This window comes from Hyperoodon ampullatus (assembly GCF_949752795.1).
Source record: "Hyperoodon ampullatus genome assembly, chromosome: 1".
Lineage (NCBI taxonomy): Eukaryota > Metazoa > Chordata > Mammalia > Artiodactyla > Ziphiidae > Hyperoodon > Hyperoodon ampullatus.
The window spans coordinates 165,764,500-165,790,724 of NC_136914.1; the positions used below are offsets into that span (position 1 = coordinate 165,764,500).

At 34.5% G+C, this 26,225-nt stretch overlaps 1 protein-coding gene across 2 annotated transcripts in view; it reads right to left on the reverse strand.

Moving 5' to 3' along the window:
• RAB28 (RAB28, member RAS oncogene family) overlaps positions 1-25,636 on the reverse strand; it is a gene marked incomplete at its 3' end in the record, with an annotated part of 94,250 nt that extends 68,614 nt beyond the window's left edge. For both annotated transcript variants that reach the window (XM_079709641.1, XM_079709642.1), the window contains exons 1-4: positions 25,403-25,636; positions 20,462-20,558; positions 15,260-15,348; positions 3,503-3,632 (exon numbers count right to left, since the gene is read on the reverse strand). In XM_079709641.1, the coding sequence (XP_079565767.1) occupies positions 3,503-3,632; positions 15,260-15,348; positions 20,462-20,558; positions 25,403-25,477 (391 nt within the window). In that variant the 5' untranslated portion in view covers positions 25,478-25,636. The remainder of the gene's footprint in view (positions 1-3,502; positions 3,633-15,259; positions 15,349-20,461; positions 20,559-25,402) is intronic.
• Positions 25,637-26,225: the final 589 nt, after the last annotated feature.

The following is a 26,225-nucleotide window of genomic DNA, read 5'->3' on the forward strand; positions in this document are numbered from 1 at the left end:
AATTAATTTGTTTTAAGTACAGTTGACCCCTGAACAACACTGGTTTGAACTGTGCAGGTCCACTTACATGCAGATTTTTTTTAATAGTAAATACTACAGTACTACATGATCCGAAGTTGATTCAATCCATGGATGCAGAACCGTGAATAAGGAGGAACAGAGTTTACAAAGGGCTGACTATAAGTTAAACGTGGATTTTTGACTGCAGGAAGGAACTATGCCCCTAACCCCTGCGTTGTTCAAGGGTCAAATATATTATATACTTTTAAGTATTATATACTGAAATAATTAACTTACTAATTATCAATTCTATTTCATTAAAGCAAGTCCCTTCCTCTGCTGGCTATATCATTAACCTACACTAGTTAAACCATAATAAAATGCAATTTTTACAAAAATAAACCTGTAATTCATCTTTGCCTAAAACTATTCTCAATCCTCAGCCCAAATTTCTGAGAGTTTACCATATTTTAATAAAAAGTACATGATTTTATAACTTACTAATTATAAGCTCTTACTATGGGACAAATTCACACACACACACTCTTTGTATGGAAATTTTCTCTATCCCATCTTTTTGCTAAACTTTGGCTAAAAGTTGGCTACCGCTGCCAATATTTTCATAGCCTACACATACTTCTTTTCAACATATGCTTTCTATTCAAGCAAAGAATAGGACAGAATAACGAATTTTTAAAAGCTCATTTAGGCAGATGATGACTCTGTGTAGATAATGATCATAATAATTCAGCTTCAAACGTCTTCCCATCATGCTTCCTTTGCTTTGCCTTTAACCAGTATCTAAAGTCTTTGCTTTTAATTGAGGAAATTCACTGTCAATAGATCTACTCTAAAAGAAATGTTAAAGGAAGTTCTTCAAACAGAATCTGCTATCAAACAGACTCTTGGATCTAAACAGATAAATAAAGAGTGCTGGCAATGTAATAAGCAAATGTAAAATAAAATGTACCTTTTTTCTTATTTTTAATTGCTCTTAAAAGCCAAATGATCGTTTAAAGCAAAAGTTATTTATAGAATATGTAAAAATATATCTGACAATAATAACACAAAGGATTGGGGCGGGAGGTAATTAAACACTAATGTTTAAGTTCCTTATACTACACATGAAGAGATATACTATTATTATTTGAAGGTAGACTAATTAAGGATGTATAGTGAACATCTTAAGGAAACAACTAAGAATATAATATATAAAGATATAATATGTATAAGTTAATAGGTGAAATAAAATGTAATAATAAATGATCAATTAACTCAAGAGAAAGCAGAAAAAGAGGAATAAAAAGAAACAACAGATTGAACAAATATAACACTCATCTGATGAATGAAAAAAGTCAGATGAAACAACTGTGAAAGCCTTGCCATCTGGAACATTCTCTGAATCTGGGAGCTGCTTTCTTGACTTGGAAAACCTTCCAATGTTTCATGAGGCCCTTGATATAGAAACTCTTAATAAAATCTCTTTAATTAGTTTGGTGTTGCTCAAAAACAAAATCTTTGCTTTTTAATATAATTATATCCCCAAAATGAGTGCATACTACTATAATGTAACATCAACTTGTAAACACAAATTATAAGATCATTCACTACATGATCATATTGATCATATGAAACTGGGCCGGTGACAGATAGCAGTAAATAATATCCAGGAAAATGTTCATCTCTAATCACTTAATTTTACACATGTAACATTCTGTGTGACTGCATACTCTATTACATGATCGCATTCTGAAAGAGAGTATTATAAATACAAGAAAGGGGTTAGAGCTAAACCAAAAGTAAAAAAATTCTTTTGACTTTCATGCAATTAAATCTCAAACATAACACTGTAACAGTTTTTTGCATAAATTCATATAATTATATAAATGTTTGTTTTTGAAACCCAGGAATGGCATCACCAGCACAGTCCAATAGCCCATCTAGCCTGACATCCTGTCTTAGACAGTGACCAATGGCAGAGGCCTCACAGGATAGCATAAACACATAACATAATGTATATAATTTTGCACCACTACACCATTACTCCAGATGTAGTTAGATTATATCCTGAAAGAAATGAAAACAAATCCAAACCCCCATCACTCCCTTACTCTATAATTTCCCAAAAGGTGAAGGAAAACTTCCAATAAAGCACAAATTTAACTATAATATAAACCAATGCTTTGGTGACATGACTAATGACTAACAAATGATCTCCTAAAATGAAAAGCTGCACTCAGAAACAGAACCTAAGCTCATCAAAACTTATGATTTGTAAAGGGGGATTTCAATGAATTGAAAAGCATCTGATTTACTCAATTAGATCTAAAAAATAGATGAGCAAAATTTAACTAAAGCTTTAAAAAAAAAATGTTTCTTTTACCCAAGCCATACATTTTGTGATATGTGATACTGTTTTCTAGAAAGTATTATAAAATTTATATTTTTAACTCTTCAGAGAAATGATATTCACACCTGTTTTGTAATGGTTTTGAAGTAAGGCTTGGATTTATTGAATGTTCATCTAAGTGTGCAAAACCACATAATGAAAAAATCATGGCTTGGTCCTTCAGGAAGTACTATTTCCTAAACAATTATAGACAAAAAAAATGCACTGTATTTTTAAAGACTTTTGGAGTAGATAATTCTCTTGGTAGTATACTTGGGTATTGATTTAACAAAGCTTATAGTCAGGAAACAGTTCCTGACCTGAATCCTCCATGGTATAATTTAAATTCATTTTCTCTTTTTCTGACCTCAAATAAGTTGTAGAAGATTAGGTAATATCATATCTTATATATTTGAGAACTCTTATTAAGGTCCCCTTTACCAGGGTAAATGCATTGCAGGACTATGAACCAAATAATAATCCTGTACTGAATTCAGTCTTATAATTTTTATATGCTGTATATCATAGCCCAAGAGACAGATCTCAAAAATTACTTATCCATCATTTTTACCATGCACCACTCCTCTCCCAATATACTCTTTCTCAAAAAAAAAATCTATATTTAAGAACAAACCTCAAAAATTTAGAAAAGGAAGTTTATGAGCGATGAGAGCAAGGAACAATGCACACAAAATTCCATGCAGACACTGCTTCCTTCCCTAGAACAGGGTATCATTTAATGAAATGTATCTTTCAAAATCTCTGGGGCAGAGCTGAAGCTGCAGTGTAATATCATAAAATCTGCAGCTGTGTTGCTGTTCTTAATAGTCCACGCTGCTTCCTTAGACAACAGGAAGCCAAAACACACACACACTGCAGAACAGAACTTACCTTAACAAGGAATTGGCCAAAGCGGCAGAGCAATTACGATAGATCAAGCATCAAACTGTTATTGAAAAGACTGTACACATCTTTAGGAATTTTCTCCTCAACTTGCTCACTCCAGGAAAACAGTATCTATTTATGTTTCCAAACATCAATTTTTTTTAGGAATAAAAACTACAGGATAGACAAATAAAGTTTACTATATATAAATAAACATTAATAACTTACTTTTATTGCCCACCAAGGCAACCAGTGGCTGAGTTTCAGACTCCTCACTCACTTTCTTCACCACAGAATACCAATCTTCTAAATTCTCAAAGCTTTGATAATTTGTAATATCATATACCAAGAGGATTCCCTGTCGCAAAAGAGTTACAAAATATTTAGAATATACTACTTTAAAAAATATTAATACTGAACACTGTTAAGTAATAGATATGTTGAATAGAGTATAAAAAGTACAAATGTGGACTGTTTGTATCTGACTTCAATTTAGGTATTAGCAGACAGATAATACTGAATGTCTTCATTCAAGATAAATCCAGCAATTAAGATACAATGCAAGCTAAAGAATAATTTTATCAAACTGTAAGTGGTTTTCCAATGAGATATCTGGGATATGCCTGGTAAGTTTCAATAAAATATAAGAAAATCATATCGTAGAGGTGAAAAAAGCTTCAAGTTCTACAATTCTGCCTGTCACTTTCATGAGGTCAAACATTTAAACCTTTCAATAAACAACCATCTGCTGCTGCTCTTTTTAAATATTTTCAAAAATGGAGATTCCATGACATCCCCTGACAGTCAATTTCAGTGTTTAACACAATTTTCTTTAAATGAAATAAGTCGATTTCCTCTTTCGGTCCTCTGTGCATTTGCAGAACAACATGAGAGTGTCCTCCTTATAATAACCCTTCATGTACTTGAAGATAGTTAAGTAACTCCTTCACCATCTCCTTTCCAGAATAAACAAACTCAATTCCTTAAACTTGCCTCAAAGGACCTATTTTCTATCCCTTTAATCATAGTTGTTGGTTCTTCCCAGGACATGCTACATATAGTTTTTTGACATCCTCTTTAAAATAAGCAATGTAAAACTGGACCTGATACTGTAATAAGAGCCTGAACAAAGCCAAATACAACAGAGGGATTGCTTCCTGCCTCTTATATATCATATTCCTTTTAATATATCCCATTATTTTGTGTGGGAAGGAGAAGAAGTATGTACACTCACAAAAATAACACTGCCACATTCTTGATTCTCATCCAATTTGTAGTCAAATACTTAATACAAAGCTCTCTGCATATTTAAGTCTGGACCCTAATGGCATTTATGTCTCCTTCTTCTTAAGTTATAATCATAAACGTTGACTACTTTTTTACACCTACTATGTACCAGACAGATATCTGGGTCTTTTCATTAATCCTCACAAAAATCATGCAAGACTGGTATTATTATCCTCATTTTACTAATAAACATGAAGTCACATGGAGCCAGGATTTGAATCGAGGACTGAATGAATATAAAGTCCACCCATTCAGTCTACAAAAATTTGTATGCCAACTATATGCCAAGCCTTGTGCTGGGTACCAGGGATATGAGGAACAACCTCAAGGAACTCACAGTCTTGCAGCAAAGCCAGGCACATAAACAGGCAAGTATATAACACAGAAGTCATGGCCAATGATATGCTGGTAAATATTAATTAACCAGCTTGAGGCATGGCAGCGGTGGGGAAGGGATGAGAGAGTGTTATTTGCAGCATCTGCCAATTTCTGTAGTGTAAATACTCCCCTGTGGTCATTTTAAAGCTATCAATGTCACTTCACTGAACAGAGTTGGGTAGGACACCACTACACAGCACTTCCACCATACAGATACACTAGATATAAATAACCTCAAGAGTGTAGACAACAGAAATATATAATAAAATAATCATTAAGCGATGCATTTTGATCGTATAAATCTTTGTTTTTAATATAATTTATGAGTTTTCATATGTTTTTAATCATGAATATATTCAATAACCGGCTCACAAAAATTCCTGAAAATTTAACAACTGACTTTCCCAATGTGGCTCTAGCTTACTACTATTATGAACTTCCAGTACTATGCTTTTTCCAGTTTTATTAAGAAATAGTTGACATGCGTCACTGTACAAGTTTAAGGCATACAGCATGATGGCTTAATTTACATATATTGCATGCTCTTTTGTTAAACTACACTGGCCCCCAAGTCACTTAGCTTCTCTGGGTCTCAAGTTTATTTGCCTCTAAAGTTAGATCATTGAATTAAACACTCTATATCCCTTTCAACTTAATTATTCCATAATTTTTAAGCAAAATTGTTTGTCTGATTTATTTTAGTAACTTATAAATCTATTTCTGCCTTCCCAAATGCTTTGAAATAATGGCCAGCACAGAATTATTTGAAATAATGAACATAATCCTACTTTTCTTATTAAGAATAATGTCCCAGAATTAGCCTCTGAACAAAGCTAATATTCAATCTATTGTCTCCACCTCCAGATGACGTGAGTGATACAATATATTATGTTGAAGGAGCTCTGCCCTAGAAGTCAGATTGCCTTTGGATTGTAGTCCTGGCCCTACCATCTATTGATCTTGGGCAATGCTTCTGTCATCCACCTTCATAATACCTGTCAAGCCTAACTGATTATGTAAAGTAATAAAAATACACAATTTAAAACTAACAAACTACACACTTACTGGGAACTTTTTTATTATTATTCTGAATGAATATGAGTCACATTTTCAGGGCAAATGTGAGACTGTTTTCACTCTCATAAACTGAGCCTTGACCTTTGGTGCCTCTTAAACCTTAAAATTTTTAGAACCCTTCTAAGGAATATATTAAAATATTCATCGTAACATGGTTCAATATCTGAACATAATAGAATATATGCAAATAAAACATGGCCAGCATCTCTTGATAATCAGTACTAGACCAGAGCTATAGAATAAAAATTAACTATCACTGATCTAGACCAGGAGTTGGTAAACTATGGCCCCCAGGTCAAATCCAGCTCATAGCCTATATTTGTAAATAAACTTTTATTGAAACATAGTCACACTCACTTAAGTATTATCAATGGCTGCTTTTGCACTATAATGGCAGAGTTGAGCAGCTGCAGCAGAGACAGTCTGAGCTGCAAAACCTAAAATATTTTCTATCTGGCTTTTCAAGGAAATTTGCCAATTTCTCATCTAAACCAATATATTCCAATATTCTTCAGTCAGCAATACCTATGAATTGTCCAGGACTCATAAGAAAGATAGAAGGATAAACACCTTTTCATTAATCTAGCTATCTACCAACCCAAACATCTATCAGTTCATATATCCATTTCTCAAAACCATTTAATGCAAAAATTATGATTTTTATCTTTGCTCCTAATATGACAATTTTGTACCAGTTTTGACCTACACCCATGTGGTTAAAAATTGAGAAGGAGAAATGAGAAAACCAAAGACATTAACATACAAAAGAAGTTCTAAGACTTTCAGTTTCAGCTCAGACATGTAAAAAGCTTGGAAGTCATCACGTCTGTTCTTACAATAAGAAAAAAGCTGGACAAACTGAAAATCCATGACTTTTCTTGGACAAAACAGAGAGCTGAGTTTGCAGGGTAAATTGCCACCCTGAAATCAGGAGTGATGGGTGAATCCAGAGAGTCACAGCCAAAATCTGCTTACCTGGAACAAAAGCCACTAGAGCCAGTAAATAGTAGAAACATTTAAATGGTCATTTTGATGAATTGTTGGAGGCTGAATGTGGGCTAGCTTGAAGATGAGAAACTCCTGGGGGACACAGTCTTTGGGATACCCCCATACTTTCATGAGTTTTACCTCTAGGAATCCCACAAGATCCTCATGGTGAAGAGTCAAGAAAAATCCCCTCATGGCTCTGGCATGAGAAGAGAGAAAGTAAACATTGTAAAATATGCCCAGAGCATTATCTGTAAAATGGCATCCTCTCCAGGAAAAAAGCTCAGAGTCTTTTACCACATGAGAGAATGGCATTTTCCAACTCCAGCCCCTTCTAGTCATCCTGTCTCACCTAAATGAGAAAAGCTAAGAAATATCTAAGAAGGTCACAGCCCAGGGACACAGATGCTTAAGTCACACAAGGCTGTGACTTAATCATAAGAGTACAGAATGTTTCCCCTCTTCCATACTTTAACACACACCAATAGGGCTCCAGTATAATAGTAGATTACATTTGAAAGAGCTGCAAGACACAAACTCCAACTAAGGAAGAGTTCTTTGAGATGCCCAAAAAGACAGGGGAGGAAAAACACAAGGACATTAGAGGAATTTGATGGCTCTGCCATCTAAAGATTCAGCAAACATTAAACACAGACCAACTCCTGGCCAAATTAACATAAAACCTCACACTAAAAGCCTATTTATTTGAGTTCTTATTACTCGATACATCATGTCTAGTTTTCAACACAAAATTAAAAGGCACACTAAAAGGAAGTTTGAAGAGAAAAAGCAAACATTAGAATCAGATTCAAATCAGATTCAAATCACATTTTGGGGCTTCCCTGGTGGCGCAGTGATTGAGAGGCCGCCTGCCGATGCAGGGGACACGGGTTCGTGCCCTGGTCCGGGAAGAGCCCACATGCCGCGGAGCGGCTGGGCCTGTGAGCCATGGCCGCTGAGCCTGTGCATCCGGAGCCTGTGCTCTGCAACGGGAGAGGCCACAACAGTGAGAGGTCCGCTTAACGAAAAAAAAAAAAATCACATTTTGGAATGATTAGAACAGGAATTTAAAATAAATGTAATTAACATTTTAAAGATTCTAATGGAAAAGGTAGACAACATGAAAGAACGGTGGGTAATATACACAAAGAGATGGAAACATTAATGAATAATAAAAATGAAATGCTAGATATCAAAAATACTATAACAGAAATAAGGCCATTGATGAGCTCATCAGTAGACTGGACACAACCCAGGAAAGAAACAGCCAGCTTTAGGATAAGATAATAGAAACTTTCAAAACTGAAATGTAAAGAGAAAAAAGAATGAATAAAATAGAATACCAAAGAACTATGGGACAATTCTGAATGTATATGACACATGGAACTGGAATACCAGAAGGAAAAGAGAAAATGGAACTTAAGAAATATCTGAAGTAATAATGGCCAAGAAATTGCCAAAATTAATTAGACACCATCCACAGATCCAGGAATCTCAGAGAACATCAAGTAGGATAAATACTAAAACATCTACACCTAGACATCATATACTTAAACTCCATAAAACAAAACACAAAGAGAAAATCTTGAGAAAAGGTAGGGGGTGGAAGCCAAGAGGAGGGAGAGAATACCCTATCTATAGACCAACAAGGATAAGAATTATAGAGAATTTCTCATGGGAAACCAAGCAAGTAAGAAAAGAATGGAGTGAAATTTTTAAGGTGTTGAAGAAAAGGACCAATCTAAAATTCTAGACATAAAAAATCCTTTTCTAAGTAAGGAGGAATAAAGACTTTCTCAGATAAACAAAAACTGAGGGAATTCATAGCCAGAAGACCTTCTCTGGAAGAAACGTTAAAAGAGGTTCTTCAAGAAGAAGGAAATGATACAGGTCAAAAACTCAGTTCTACATAAAGAAAGGAAGCGTAGCAGAGATGGAACAAGAAAAGGTAAAAGAAAATCATTAATTTTTCTTATCCTTAATTAATCTAAAATAGAAATATTTAATAACAGTAACAAGGTATTGAGTGATTATAGAATATGGAAAAGAGAAATGAACGACAGTGATGCCATCAGGGACAGGAGGGATGAACTGAGAATATTCTTTTATGAAATATTTTATGAACTACACAGAAAGCAATGTAGTACCATATGAAGGTGGACTTAGATTAGTATAAGATGTATATTGCAAACTCTAGGGCAATTGCTTACAAAACAAAGTTTTAGTATAATTGACAGACTAAGAGATAAAATGCTCAAATAAAACAAGAAAAGAAAGAAAGAGAAAAGGAGGGGGAGGGAGGGAAGCAAGCACAAGGATCAGAAAACAAACATGAATCCAACTATATCAATAATCACTTTAAATGTGAATGGTCCAAATACACCAATTAAAAAACATTGTCAGAGTGGATGAAAAACCAAGACTCAACTATATGTTGCCTACAGGAAACATGCTTTAAATATAAAGACACAGGTTAAAAGTTAAGGGATAAAGAAATGCCATGCTAAAAGAAGTGAAAAGAAAGCTGGAGTAGCTATATTAATTTCAGACAAAGCAGACTTCAGAATAAGGGAAATCATGAGGCATAAAGATTGGCATAATGGTAGAGGGGTTAATTTTCCAAGAAAACATAACAATCCTTTGTGTATATACACTTAATAACAGAGTATCAAAATATGGAGCCCAAAACTGATAGAACTGTAAGGAATTCAAAATCCACAGATCCACTAATATAGTTGGAGATTTCAACACCCCTTTTCCATTAATTGATATATCAAGCAAGCAGAAAATCAGTAAGTTGACCTGAACAGCAGTAACAATCAGCTTCATCTAACTGACATTTATAAAACAGTCCATCCAACAACATTAAAATGTACCCTCTTCTCAAGCTCATATGAAACATTCACCAGATAGACTACATTCTGGACCATAAAACACACCTTGACAAATTTGTAAGAATAGAAATCATACCAAGCATGTTCTTAGATTACAATGGAATTATCAGAAATCAATAATAGAAAGAGCTGGAAAAACTCAAAATATTTTGAAATTAAACAACGTACTTCTAAATAACACCTGGGTCGAAAAAGAAGCCTCAAGAGAAGTTTAAAATATCTTAAATAAAATACAACCTATCAAAACTTGAAGATACAGCAAAAACAGTACTTCGAGGAAAATTTAGAGCACTGAATGTATATATCAGAAGAGAAGAAACATCAAAAATCTAAGCTTCCACTTTAGAAAACTGAAGAAGAGCAATTTAAACTTAGTGCAAGCAGAAAAAATAGTAATAATAAAAATCAGAGCAGTGATCAATGAAACTGGAAAGAGGAAAACAACAGAGAAAATTAATAAAAACCAAAAGTTGGCAACCTCTAGCCAGATTAACCAAAAAGAGAGACAGAGACAGAGTCAGAGAGACAGAAAGATAAAGAAAGAGAAGGCACAAATTAATGAGGGGTCATGACTACTGATTCCCACAGACATTAAAAAAATAATGAAGGAATAATATGAACAACTCCATAGCCCAAAATTTGAAAACAAAGATGAAATGAAGCACTTCTTTGAAACACACAAACTACCAAAACTCATACAAGCTGCCACAGACTCCCAGGGCCTCTACCCACCAGCTGCAGCACACCAAAGCCAGACCTCTAAGTACTCATCTCTTTGGGAGCCTATAATATAAGTACCCTCAAACCCCTGAGTCTCTCACCCCATCAATCAATCCAGTTCTCTTCTGATTCCTTTCAAAAAACTATCAGAAAGTACAACTCCCTCGGAAATGCAACACATCTTGGCAACAACTCAAGTCTTAAGAAGAATCTACAGGGAACTGCTGGAAATAACTGTTTCTTGGCAATCTTGTGGCCATCTAAACCCACCACCATATCTCATGTCCCTGAAACCCTCTTTTATCACCTAACCACCATTTATCCTTCTGCTATGTCTTCATCTCCATACTGTCCTGTGCTTCCTCTTCCTAATTTACCCTCCACCTGCTCCTCTTTCTAAATTTTTCTGCCATGACTTTTGGAAATGAGACTTCAAGTTTAATAAATCCTTCTACATCTTTGAATTCTTCACAAAAATTTCCTCCATCTTCTATACCTTAACTTCACTTTCCCCAACCCCCACAACTGCCAAAAGATATTACCATCCCTTCTCTTTATAAACCTTAAGACTTTTAGTAAATATTACATAATATTATATAGTACTTTGTTTTCATCTATTTCACTTATCACCATATCTAGTAAGCATGATGAGTCAGTAAACCAAATGGATACCATTTTCAAAGGAATAACTGACAGCAGTCTTGAAGGAACAAACACTGTGGCAACACTTAACAGTATTATAAGGTACTTCAAAATTTAGTTCTAAAATTTAACAGATACAGTACATACAATTTAGTGAAAGTTACCCATTTCCAAAATACAGGTATTTTTTTCTCCCTGATTTGTACAACAAATAATCTACTTTAGTTTTTAATTATATAGAGAAATGAATTAAATCATATAGATTATACAATAGTCGTAACAACATATACTGTACTTTGCTGTATAAGTACAACCTGTAAGAAGGAACACTAATGCAAGAGAGGTCTGTAAATATAGTAAGTTATAAGTTGACAAATATCCAATGAAAAAATTCATGGTAAAAGACAGCAGAGAGTCTCAGAAAGTCCAACTTTGAGACATGCTCTCTCCCCAGTTGTCATACTGGCACCACATGCTTTTGTTGGTGGTTAACAGGGTGGCTCATCTGTGTGGGGCACTGGTACACAATAGTAGTTATGTTCTACCTCACAAATGAGTACACTTCATTGAGTTTATACTCAGTAGGGCAGTGTTTGCAAACCACTTAGATTCCAGGACGGAAAGAGCTACAAAAATGAAACATCCAGTCCTTCTCTGAGGCTTGTTATTAGCCTCTGTTAGCCACAGGTTACAGGGCACTAAACACTATGTACTGTGTGTTTGCTTGTAACCACTATGAAAAATAGACTATAACATCCTTCTGAAGACTCCTAGAAATTTTTAAGTTAATTTGAACTCTGGGAATTTAACTGGGACATACTTCTTCAATTCTTAGAACTACTTTCTGACAAAATACCTCACTAATTTTTTCTTCGGTGTCTATTCAATTTTGTTTCAACCAACACTATTCAATACACTATCACCAAAATTTAATGCAACTGGTGGGGAAAAAGTGAAGAGGGTAAAATAATCAGTTTTATTTGAAGCTAAGCTAATTCCAGCCTACAAATAAGCTTCTTCCTGGATAAGAAATGCTTTAGAAAAATGGATTCACACAGCTTAATAGCCCAGATATGTGTAAGATAATTCTTTCCATACACATTACATAAGTTAGAGAACCTAAAACAAAATCCTAAATAAGACATTATACTGATGTCCTCAAAACAGCTTGTCAAAACATTTCTCAAAGATTTCTATCATGTAGCATGTGCACAAAAATCCAAAGTATTCGTGAGATGGGCAATGTACAGCATCTACAACAACTCTAGAAACAGTATAGATCTACTTTGAAGAATAGTTATATATTTATATAAAATATTAAAAGCTATTAAAATGTTTATGAAAGCACTGTTTTTTTAAAAGTAACGTTTCTCCCAATTTATGGTAGTGAACTGTAGCCTGAGCTTCTCTGGCCTGGGTAAAAAATTTACATGTATTTTAACAAAAGAAACTACTGGCAAATGTACTTAATTGTATTTTACATAGCATTTAATTTAGAATCTCTGGAAAACAGAGAAAATTTATGACAACTCATTTTATCATCTCAAAATTCCTACTTTCCTGGGACGATTTCATGAAAATGTTCATGAAATTCCTAGAAATACTTTATTACATTGTTTTTTAATAAAATAGGGTATATGACTTACAGAGATTGTAAAGTATAAACAATGTAAGACACTGTCAAAAGAGAAAAAAAATCAACATGTACCTTCGAAATAGAAATCTCATGTGACATTCTCTTTCTCCCAAGATGTGAAGTACATTAGAAAAGAACAGACATTTCACTAAACTCAAGTATCCTCAAAAATGATGGAAATTTTTTAAATTTCTACAAATTTGCCCATTAATGTCTGCTGATTTTAAGCAGCTATGTAATAGCATAAAACATACACTTATGTAAAGAACTGATTTGAGGGGATGGTCACACAACATTGTGAATGTACTATATACCACTGGTTATATACTTTAAAAATTGTTAATTTTATATTATGTGAATGTCATATCAACATTAATTTTTATATAATAATTTTATAACATTAATAAATTTAAATTTTCTATAAATCAATAAAATTTTTTAATGATTTGAAGTAAGGTAAAATTAAGAGTCTAACCCATAAACATTACATTCCCCTAATTTTTAAGTGAAAAAAATGTATTAATTGAATGTTTTATTATTATTTACTCTGAAATGCATAAAAACTTCCCATTCTCCACTAACTTTAGATATATCTATAAACCATAAAAAGCTATTCTATTTGACATTCAGAGTCAAATATCATTAGAAGCTTGACTAATCTAGTTTTCTTTTTTTTTTTAATCCAATATGTGTCCATGAAGATAGATTTTAATGGAGGAAAGAGGAAAGAGATTGTTATTTTCAAATCCCATTTTACCAACTAGGTGAATGAAACAAGGACTGTGGCTTCCCACAAATCTCTGTCCAGCAATTTTTCTTTAATATCTACTTTAAACATAATCAGTTTAAAACAGAAACAAACAACAATGAAAAAGCCAGACACAAAAATCTGAGACATATTTTTAAGAGAAAAATGAACAGTCATAAAATATTAAGTCATATGGTCACAAGTGAAAATGTGAAGTGAGCAGAAATATTTTCCAGGAGACAAAGAACAATGTAGAAGAAGAGGCAAAGAAGGTTGTCAGAGCCAAATCTATATATCGATAACGCAAAAAACAAAACCCTAGGGCCTTTATACATGATTAAGAACCATATGAGCCTCATCCTTCTCTGAATATTTTATAATTCAGAATCTATTTTCCATCCAAAATTAAGGCAATGGTATTTGTTAAGTATCAAACTTCATACAGCAGAGTGCTTAATATTCTGTCTTCATCTTCTAGATTCATTTCTTATGAGCAACCCAGCTCCACATAACCAAGTTATGATTCTCGACTTAAAATATCGAACTCCAATAAAAAACTAAATGAGGATTATGAATATTATCCCCCCAATACCTCAGGATCATATGAAAGATACACACTAACTCAAAGTAGAAGAAAAAGCAAAAATAAACAGCATGTCAATAATTAATTTGTTAAGTATATTAATTACTACTATGCATATTTTCTATTTGTATAACTTAATTTTAAAACTTATAAATTATGTCTATATAAGCTAATGTACCAAAGAATTTTTGTTATATTATCATTCAAGTGGTTTTTCTTACTCTACATAGATTTTCTTCTGAAAAGACACCACACATGACCATCATGTTAAAATGCTGTATGTGCTTCATATATATAATTAGTCATAGTTAGTTTTCTGATACAATATATTGATATATCTGTTAAATCTGAAGAACTATAAATATTTAATAGACTAATTCACGGCACAAAAATATATAGGCATAAATGTATGCTTTTTGTCCTTACAACTTAAAATGAAATTAAATTTTCCTCTCTAATATTTATCGTTCAATTTATGTATTCTGTAAGTAGTCCATAGAACTAAATCAGTTACTAAATATCAAAATATCATTTATCACTGCATGTATTCAACGTGCTAACAATAGTATTAGTAATATAAGTAGCATATGAAAGCTATTAGGGTCATCCAGTTCCCTGACCCAAATCATTCCAAGCATGATTTTGGGGGAGGATGGAATCAAAGGATTAGCACAAATGTAAAATCAGTCTCCCTACATATCAGATAAAAATCAAGGTAGAGGGCCTCCCTGGTGGCGCAGTGGTTGAGAGTCCGCCTGCCGATGCAGGGGATACGGGTTCGTGCCCCGGTCTGGGAGGATCCCATATGCCGCGGAGCGGCTGGGCCCGTGAGCCATGGCTGCTGAGCCTGCGCATCCGGAGCCTGTGCTCCGCAACGGGAGAGGCCACAACAGTGAGAGGCCCGCGTACCACAAAAAAAAAAAAAAAAAAAAAAATCAAGGTAGAAAGAGCATGTATGTGTGTGTGTACCTGCTTATGTGTTTGTAAGGAGAGTATCTTCAGTAGTGGAATAATCATACAATTTGTTTCATACCTGTGCTCCATAGATATATTTATCCAACATCTTGCCTCCTATTGTCTGCCCTCCTATGTCCCAAACTTGAAGAGTAACATTCAAGTTTCCTAGAATATAAAAAAATGAATATAAAACTAAGAATATAAAAAAAGTTAAGGAAAAATATAACAATTGAATACAGTTTCACAGAACATTAAGTCACAGTGATAAACTCTGCACCTAATTTGTCTTTTATTCTGCATGTTCACATGGTCACATATTTGGAATTGTGAAATAATGTTGTCAAAAGAGATAATAGTGGGAAATTTAGATTTACACTTTACCCCATTTCCATGAAACTACATTTATAATCACCTTCAAAACAAAATAAAGAAAGCTTTAATTCACAAACTTCTTAAACCTTAAAGAATTTCTTTTCTTAAACAGAGCATAAAACAATAAAGCACATATATGTGGAATAAGATATATAATTTAAAAATTAAAAGTGAACTTTATATACTAATGTACCTTATTGCACATAATGAATTTTCCTGTAAGTTCTAAACTCCGTAGGTTCTAAAATTCACAGATTACTAATAGACTACAAAACTGGTCCCAGTTTCAACTTCAATGAATTTTTAAATTTGAATGTCAGCTACTATATACAACAGTGAACATAATTTTAAAATTATATGTTTTGAAATTTAACCTATAAAATATAAACATTTTGACAGCCCTCTTCAGAACTGATGTAGGTTACATACCCAGTATATCACTAAATATTATGATGCATTTATATCTGTTCAAAGCGTTCCAGTGAAACAGATTATAATATGTGCTTCAAAGCCCTCATAAAATAGTCTAACAAATCTCTTCCCCATACAAACATATAAAAACATTCTAAAATACTAAAGGGCAATCTTTAAAATTATTTTGTCCATTTTGCAAAATATTTACTTGTTAAAAAAATTCTAAGTTATTCTCTAATATCAATGCAATTACAAAACTTAAAGATCAAGTTCGATATGCTTTACAGTTTAACATTTCAAACTATTTCTCCTAATAAAATTATGCAGCTTTCTCCAAAGGCAGACAAAATCTCAACTAGTACCTTCAAAATGAGCTCCCACACCAAAAATGTATATTTCTGAATGATTTGCAAATCAGGAAAACTCAAAAACTTAGACACTAAGAAACTAGTCTCACTTCAAATACAAACCAGAAAAGGATTATACAGATATGAATTTTTACGCCAATGCAAAACACTAAAACTGGAGAATGTTAGTCACACCATTCAACGTTGCAACTGAAAAGAAAGTACGACACTGGATTAACCAGCCAAGTTTTACCCTTAACTCTAAGTCTTGTTGGGTCTGTATTACAATCTTTCCATTATTTGGATGTAGGTCTGTTCCATCTGCCAACCTGCAGAGGATTTACATGAGCAACTTCCATTAGCATTAATGAGAGCTACTAAAGTTCATTACCCGTCATCATTCCCAAATATACACACTTTCAACGCTCACAGAGTAATGATCAAAATGTTCTTAAAGGTCTATGAATAAAAAAACCAAAATGTCACAGACTAAGACTTACCCAACAACTTAGGTAAACCCAATATCTTAAAAATCTAAATTTTTCGATACTCAAAATTCATTCTCCTACAATGCTGTCTCAAATTAAGCAGGTGAGAAAGGGCTAGTCGACACCATAAGTATATCAAATAGTTTCAGAAGCCCCTAGATAAACAGGCAGTACTCTGTTCATTTTACTCTCAAAATTCTTTAGTTATTTGTTTACTTCAAAAAACAGTACTCAACAATATTAACTTTTTTAAATAAGATTTTAGGCAACACTTAATAAAGGGCATTTAATCCCATTTTCTTCAAGGTCAATAAATCCTATCACTTAACTTCGTATCAAGAAATATGAAGCTTTTTTCCTTTAAGTTCTGATATTAAGTTATGATATTTAGATCCTATCCTAGCTGTAACTTTAGAAACATGATATTCATTATATGTTTTCAAGTTCTGACTACATCATTTCAAGACTGACTCTAAATCGTTTATAACTATCTCCCACCTGAGAGGTTTATATTTGTGTGTTGAGGATATTTTTAATTCCATACTTTTCCAAATAAACACTGTTTGTTGTTCTTGGCTTGTTTTTCTTTAATACACATATTCTAGTGCCTCAGATAAAAATAGCTATGCAATACTAATAACCCAATAATACACAATGCTAGCCAAAAAATAAACTTTTGCTATCGTTATAGCTTCAACAAATGATATTAACTTCATAGTTATTTCATGTATCTAGAAAAGTATTTTTAACTTCCACATTTGAATTTTAGGCTTATTAACACATAAAAATAAAAATAAATGGAAGTTCCCTATTTGGGAAACAAAATAATATAGAATTCAAATTAATATTCCTTTTAGTTTTTGCAAGCAAAAACATATGAAGGCTTCCAGTATATTTTCAAAATGACATGCGTATAAAGCTATATAAGAATTTTCAAATAATCAACACTGAAAAATTTTTAAAAACCAAGAATCTATCTAATATAAATTTCTAACTAATAAAGAATGTTAAGGAGGAAACTGTCAGCAATCTAATCCCAAATGCAAAATACTAGAAAATTCCTGCTCTTCTGTAAGCAATGACATTTAACTAGGGAAAAAAATAAATAAATGAGGTGACAAAATACAGGTAAGTTGCTTTTGGTATGAATCAAAGCCACCAAGAGGATTCAACAGTGACCTTGTAAAAGTACACTTGGTGCCTTGGTTAACCTTACTTAAAGTGCTGCATAGTCAAGATGGAACTAAAAACACAAGTCTGCCCACTTCTTGTACTAAAGACTTAGAAATCCTTTTCACAGTAGAACACTGTTTACTGACTGTACCCACAAGCTTCCTGAAAGTATTTTGACTAAGGCTCTTAAGAAGCTCTATCAGCAGAATCTCTGACTAACAGATACACTATTTTAAGCAGTAAAATCTGCACAGTGGTTGCATCCAGACTATACAGCATACCAGATCATGAAATATACTAACATGGATGAGTATTTGCAGAGTAATGACCTTGAAAACTTGCATGAAGAGAATGTCAATAGATGAACAGGAGGTATTACACCTCTAACAATCTGAATGGACAGAAGACTTACTAGAATACTAACAAATAGATTTGCCTCCTATGCTGCTGTACCATAAATTCAATTAATGCTGCCTGTAATGTTTTAGCAAATGATACAAATATTAATCCTTGGACACAATGAATTAAAATTAAAGTTAAAGTATATAAAGGGTATACTATAAACCTTTTAATTTATTAACCTCATTTCTTAATGTACCTATTAATATAAAATCAATTTACATTAAAACAATTTTTTCTTACTGAAATTTCTACCACAATTTTGAGTCAATTAAATAGAATAAAACCAACTGCCATTTTACAAAAAAGATTTTTTTTCTGGAATTCTGCCCATCAAAATAAAACCTTAATCAGGAAAATTAAAATATATATTCATTAAGAGTATATATTTCCTAATGTCATTTTTAACCTAAGTACTTTCTAACTCTAAAATATTATATTATAAATTTGGATTTCAAAAATACCAAATATTTTTTACAAAGTCATCAAACTTTAAAAATCGGTAGTATTGTGCAAAAAATCAGAAATCATCATATATATTACATATATAAAATGTCCAAAACCAGTCTTAAAATGTTTTTCATGTTTGAGTAGGTGCTTGCTCCTTTATTTAAGTCTTTGAACTGAAAAGTCAGAAAAATTAAACAATATTAATAATATAGAAAGTTAGTGCTTTTGCTAATTAGCATCGAAAACAAAACAGTCAGTAATTAAATACACTTTGAGGCTGTCTGTGTACAACTGGCATCTCTGAAAAAACTGTTGCAAAATAAGTTTTCAGTATGTATATTATGTGATTTGTACATGTATTCTACTAGTGACTGTTGTAAATATTCTGAAAGCAGTATTAACCTATCCATAAGAGTGAGAATAATAAAAATGAGATTTTCAGTTTTGAATACATTAAAAGAAAATACAAATGAAACAAAATACACATTTCTCATTAAACCTCTTTCTGAATAATAACTTAGTAATGGCAAATTGGAATTTTTTCTCAAGCTATTTCTTCTAATTTATTTTTCATTGGTAGCTGAATACCAACCATCACAAAATATATGAGAGTATATTACTAGTGAGATATGCAGAATACCTTCAATTACCAAGAGTTTTCATTAGCTGTTCTAAAACATTCATAGAGTTGACTGATAGATGGAGTATTTGAGAGGTTAACATATTTCAAAAATATTATAATTTATTAAACCGCTTCCCACTATATCACTCACGTTCCAGTATATGAATCTGACACTACACTTGCAACTGTTTTTATTCAAATGTGTTTCCTCAGAGAGGAGAAAGACGGACTAGTTTATGAAGTCAATCAAGATAAACTGCTTTTAATAAAATACTTTAAACATATAATTTAAGCACAAGTGAATAGACAGAGCATTTTAAAGCCCCAATTGTTCAGAAACTAACTTAAAACAGAAACCACTCTTTTTTTGTTATTATTTCCCTGTATTTCCCACAAAATGTGCTGCAACTGGCATCTAAATAGTTTCTTTGCATGGTGAACTGAAACATCTTGAATGCTCAAACTGTATTTTTATGAGTGCCTAGGGACCCTAAATTTTAGTGGTCTATTAAATGCCAGCAATTTCATGCTGCCTTGCATAAAACAGCATTCACATATTAGAGCACAGAAGTTCCATAGCTACATTATACTTCTGTTCCAACTTTCTCTCAAACAAAAAACTGAAGCAGAGGTTAATCAAAATAATATTTAAAAAAATAATCCTTTCCAGTCTTCTCACATTTAGTTCATACAATACCTGTTGATAATTACATGGCATTTGATTTTGTTTTTAACTTTAGAATTTTATAAGCAACTATTGTTCATCCTCAAAAAATGTGCAGTGGTCAAAAACAGTGGGAGAGTGGGGAGGATAAAAACTTTTTCCTTACACACATGGACAGTATGTCTTCATGGTAGATGGCTGATGAAAGTTAACCTCCCTAAGATAGATTTACTGATTACATATATTTTCACATACAAACAGCCCCAAAATTTATTTTACACATTTCTGCTTATGTCTCTTATTGTCAGATATGGACAATTTTCTATGTTAAGACATTTTAGTCTCTTACCTGGCAATATTATTCTTCTCAAAAAGAAATCCAGTCCTATAGTTTGTTTGTACTGTTTCCCAAAAGTTTCTTGAGCAAAACACGTAGCTAAGGAGGTCTAAAAAATTGATGCACAGAATATCAAAATTAATGTCTTTGTTCTAGAAATGTAAACATAAAATCACTACTAAATCTTATTAAGTAATCCTAATATTTATACTCCCATTAATCCATCAAGCAACTTTAAGCAGTTCTAATCAGTTACAAGGGGAAGAGGGACTTAACATTCCACCAGGTAAATTTCACTTGCCAACCAGCTATCAGTGGGAACAATAGACTAATGGGCTAAATCTCTTTAAATCCCCTGATTGTCAAGCTCCCTACACCTTGCTGGAAATTAGGATTTGAGAATTATCAAGAGAGAAAACTAAACCAACATGATTAAAGATCTGAATCTTATATGTCCCTATGTATCAGTTCATTACAACTTTCAGAGATGTTTCATTTCTGAGGTTAAACATCTGAGTAGTTGTGCCCTCAGCCAGTAAGTAGAACTAATTAAGGAATGGAAAGCCTGTTTATAGAATTTCCTTTCTTTTTTCCCCCCAAGAAAGATGTCTAATTTTTCTCTATATTAAAAATGTTGTACTTCCCTGGTGGCGCAGTGGTTGGGAATCCGCCTGCCAGTGCAGGGGACACGGGTTCGAGCCCTGGTCCGGGAAGATCCCACATGCCATGGAGCAACTAAGCCCGTGCACCACAACTACTGAGCCTGCTCTCTAGAGCCCACGTGCCACAACTACTGAGCCCACGCGCCTAGAGTCCGTGCTCTGCAACAAGAGAAGCCACCTCACCACAACAAACACCCAACACAGCCAAAAATAAAATATAAATACATAAATAAATTTATTTTAAAAAATTGTTAAATGAATATGATTCTGTAGAATGATATTTATCTTTTAAATTAAGAAGTTGATATTTTTAATATTAATATTAAGCAGACAAAAATAAATATATTCCATCCAGGAACCATAAAGCTTAAAAGTCACAAGAATATTATAACCAGAACAAATATATATCTACATTTTTTAAATAACAACTCTAAGTTACATTCAAAACTCTAGAGTTTCTTTAGAGTAACATTTCTTACCAAAGCAAAAGAATAATCGAGTAACAACTGAAATAACTCAATAACTCAAAAGCTTCTTAAACATTTTAAATGCATTATTTATTTATTTGTAGACTTCCCCAAAAAAAGAAGAGAAAGGGAGTTTCATGAAGGTTTTATGCTCTTCAAGACAGATTCCTAAAGTTAAGGAAAAATAGCTCTTTCTTATTTTAAAAGTTAAAATTAGATGTCAACTCCTAAATAATGAAAACTAAGATAAAATTTCCAAGATAGCTTACTATAATTAATTACAACATAAGTACAGTAGTGCAAAAGAAAACTTGGCCAAACTACAATCCCTTTAAACAAAAAGACCTAAAATTCCTTTGACGTAAGAACCATATTTTTCATATAAATGGCAATTTGCACACATTAACTCCAATTCTTTTAATATTTAAATACTCAGCATTTGTAAGAAATCACTAAAATATTTGGTCAAATATTTATTGAGCACCATAAGAAAGATGTTCTGCTAGACTCTGAGAAATAAACTCACTACACCAAAATGAAAATTCATTTGGCTTCCTCGATAATATAAAAACTAAGAGATTAGAAAAAAAAAAGTAAGCATTCTTTTTTAAATCCTTTTTTCATTTAGCCTTGTTTATGCCATTGAGCTTATTTAACTTAGAGCACAAAATCATCTGTGAGGAAGCTCAGAGTTCTAGAGAAAAATAATTAACACTACTTATACTATTACAGATATTTCAAAATGTTTAATATATGGATGGCTGAAACACTTTTATACGTCTAAGAGAAACTCAAGGCACATGTAACTTCAGCTTAGTGTTTCTTTTCCTAAAAATCGGACTTCTAGATTTTGAAAGTCTCACACTTTTGAGGTAAACATAAAGCTAGAATTTTCAATTGGAATACAGTACAATCTGTCAAAAGTATAGGTCATTGCGAACAAAGAATATTAAAACGGGTTCTTATACCGTCTCCAGACATCTCACTATAAAAATTAATCAGAGAATCAACTGAATCAGTGGGAAGGAGGCACATCCTCTTCAATTATCTAGATATTATGCTATCTTTCTCATTCAATAATTTCTCAGAAGTCATTGTATAAATACCCTTTTTAAATAATTATGAAGAGAACAACCATCTTTCATATCTGTAACTCTTTTTTCTGATTCTTTATAGTTTTTTTGTTTGGTGAACTTTTGCTAACAATTTTTAACCATACTACATTTACTAATACTGAAAATACACCATAAAAGAATATTTTGCCTCAAAAAAAAAATCTTAAGAAGTATGTAATAAAATCCGAAGTATGACTCAAAACAGGAAAGAAATAGAAACACGTGTTAATAGCAGGAGGAGCTAAATTTCTCTTGAATAAACTGTTAGTGGTCATCTCAATATTCTATTGCTTTTGTAAGGGTGTATAAAAATGCCCTGAGTTAGAACTAGCAAGAAAAACTGATACTAGAAAAAATGGCCAGGAGTTAAATCAGGATACAAGTAAGAATGAAAGAAAGGCTGAATTTATAATAGAAGACGACAGTAGAAGAAATAGAATGGGAATGTTGGTAGCTGCCAATAATATGGCAATAATCTGAAAACTGAATAGGGTATGGAAAAAAACAAAAGCTGATATATGAATAATGAAAAAAGGTTAGATTTCTGATGCTGGTATCCAGAAATTTCTGGCAGAAAACAATCTTTACAATTTTAAAATAGATTAGTCAAGATGACAAAGACTAAATCACAACGCCATAAACAGTATCACTGTTATCCTTTGAAGCAGAATGATAATCCTAATTCAATAATATAGAAGGAAAAAATATGCTTTGTTGTACACTAGATAAAATTTTTGACAGATGAAAAATCAAAATTATTCACACTAAATTAGTAACAAGAGGAAAATGTATGACAGTCTAGATGAAAAACCTAGATAGAAATTATGAACAAATTTCAACAGAGAAATACATGTATGATAATGGATGAATACTGGGGAAAAATTAACAAAAATTTAAAGAATTATGATAGAATGTAGGATAATGGACAATTTTTGTGTCTTTTTATAAGTGTATTAGTGTTATAGACAATCATTATAGTTTTAAACAGGAAATAAATTCAGTTACGAGTTGACCATAAAAAGATTTAGGAAATGAAAAACTAGAAGACATTCAAAAGAAAATACGAATAATGAGAAAACTATAAAAATAGAACTTAAAATGTTTACTGAATAAGGGTGTTAGAAACAATGCTGATTCATTTAAAACAACTCATCCATTCAAAAAGTTGTTACAAGTGTACAAAAAGTCATATAATTAATACTTTATAAAGAAAAGTGATCCCAAGTTCTTTTCTTCCTCAAAATGTTTAAAAGTAATCAGAGCATATTAAGTTGTTTTTCCTCAATAATAAAAATCAATAACAAAATATCAGGGATGGCAAGAAAGAAATTAACAAGAATCCTCCAAATCCTGCATATGAATGACACCTTTCCCTAGGGCCCTAGGAACTCAAATCTCAGAACGAAAGACAGGAGCAGCTGTGCAGTGCCAACTGCCAGGGAAGATGTATCAAGCAGTCGTCACCATAGGAACCAGGGTCCAAACTACACCAGGAACACGAAAACGTGAAGCCGAAAACGGGAAACTGGTAACAGTAATAACCAGCGTTTCTGAAGCCTCTAGTTGGGAAAGCGGATGGAAGAAGAAAGGAGACAAACTCTAACAATATTCCCAGAAACAGTGTTGGCGCCATTGATAGGAGCAACAGGTGTGAAGGTTGGCCGGGCAGAGGCTCTTCACCTTATTTGGGGCGTGGATCAAGAACCCTTTAAGATCTTATGGACCATCTCCAAAGAGCAAGCACCGGACAATGCTTATTTCATCTCAGGAGCTCCACAACCCTGGGTTAAAGACCTGTGCCTACGAGGTAAGGGGACTGGCTGCCAGATATTCTCACGCACTCACTCTCATTCATTCAACCAACTGTCACTGAAAGACAGACTTTAAGGCAAAGATCCCCTCTGTCATGTTAGCAGCTCTGCCCTCAGCATCCAGCCCAGAATAGGAGTTCAGTAGATATTTGTTGAATGAATGTTTGTGTTGACAGGTGCTGTGCTGGGAACAGAGATGAACAGACACGATGCTCTAAAACAGCAACTAACGTTTACTGAGTGCACACCATGTTATGAAAGCTTTATGTAGATTTTCATATTTAATGTGGATTTGCACACTTCACCCTTCGAGGAGACCCCTATCAATATACCCATCTTACAGATGAAGTACAAACAGGATAGCAATTTGCCCTCCAATGATCCGACAAGTAAGTGATGGAGCCCCAATTCTCTCACCCAGGGAGTCTGATTCCAGCGTCAAGTTCTTGGGAGCTCCCAGTACAGTGGAGCCATCAGAAACGGTAAACGGGGGGAAAGGAGCAAAGTGTGACCTGGACTAAAGTAAAAAGAGGTAAGATGCCTTGGCAGATCCTTGCCAGTCCTCAGAGGCGAGAAGCTGGAAAGCTTCCCAGGGAGGCGATACTGGCTCGTGTCTTCAAGAAGTAGGAGTTCGAGATCCAGGCAGGGGTTAGGCAATGACTTTTTTTTTTTTTTTTTTTTTAATTTAAGAGGAGCTGGACAGCTCTCGACGGACTTCACCAAGCGCCTATTAGTGTCGAACCCCAGGCCACAACCTCGCGGGCCCAAGCCAGACGCCCAGGGGCTCGGGGACATAAGGCGACGCCGGGGGGGGGGGGGGGCGGGGAGGAGGCTGGGGGCGCCAGGGCCGGTCGGGGTTCCTGCAGGCCTGGCACGGCGGGCCCGCTCGAGGACTGACCTTCCCGGAGGTGCCGTCCCCCAGCACGACGATTTTCAGTTGCCGGTCCTGGCTCTCCTCCTCAGAGTCCGACATGGTGTCCCAGGAACCAGGCCCACCTCCCCTCCCTCCCCACCGAGGTAGAAGGAGGAAGGGAAGGAGGGGGTCTCTGGGGGCGGGGGAGAGGAAGAAGGGCAGCAGTGGGGGCAGCACCCCCCGTCCCGGTGTCTCAGCGGCCGCCGGAGGTATCAGGGCAGAACCACTCGCCGGGAGCCATCTTACCCACCTCCCCTCCCACTTCGCGCGGCCCCGCCCCCTGAGCGCGACGTCAGGCGCGCTCCCCCGCATCTGTGCCAACCGGCGCCGACCGCTAGCCTTCCTGGCGGGCCGACCCATCCGCAGGCCTGGGAAAAGGAGGAGTTCGAACCGAGCAGGCGAGACACGGCGCCACACTCGCAGGGACAGTTGGCAAGAGAAAAAAAGATGTGTATAACTTAAGCTAGGTAGAAAAACGGGGGCAGAGTAGCACGCAGACGTTCTATTAAATTCCCTTGTTTCCATCTCCCCCTGTGAAGGTTCCTGAAGCGAATGGTTTAGCCCGACGAGGAGGGAGGGTGGGGTGACGCCATGGCCGCGCGCCGCGGTTGCCATGGAAGCCAGGACACAGAGGGGAGGCGGCGGGACAGGGCCTGCCTCAGGGCGCCGGGGACGCAGGTTGCCAGGCGGAGCGCGCAGGGGAGGGGCCTCTGGAGCAGTGTGGGCGCCGGGGTTCGCGCCCCGGAAAGAGCGGCGACTTGGTGGAGGAGGGGGCGGTTGCTAAGGTAGTAGCTGCTGCGCAGCGAGG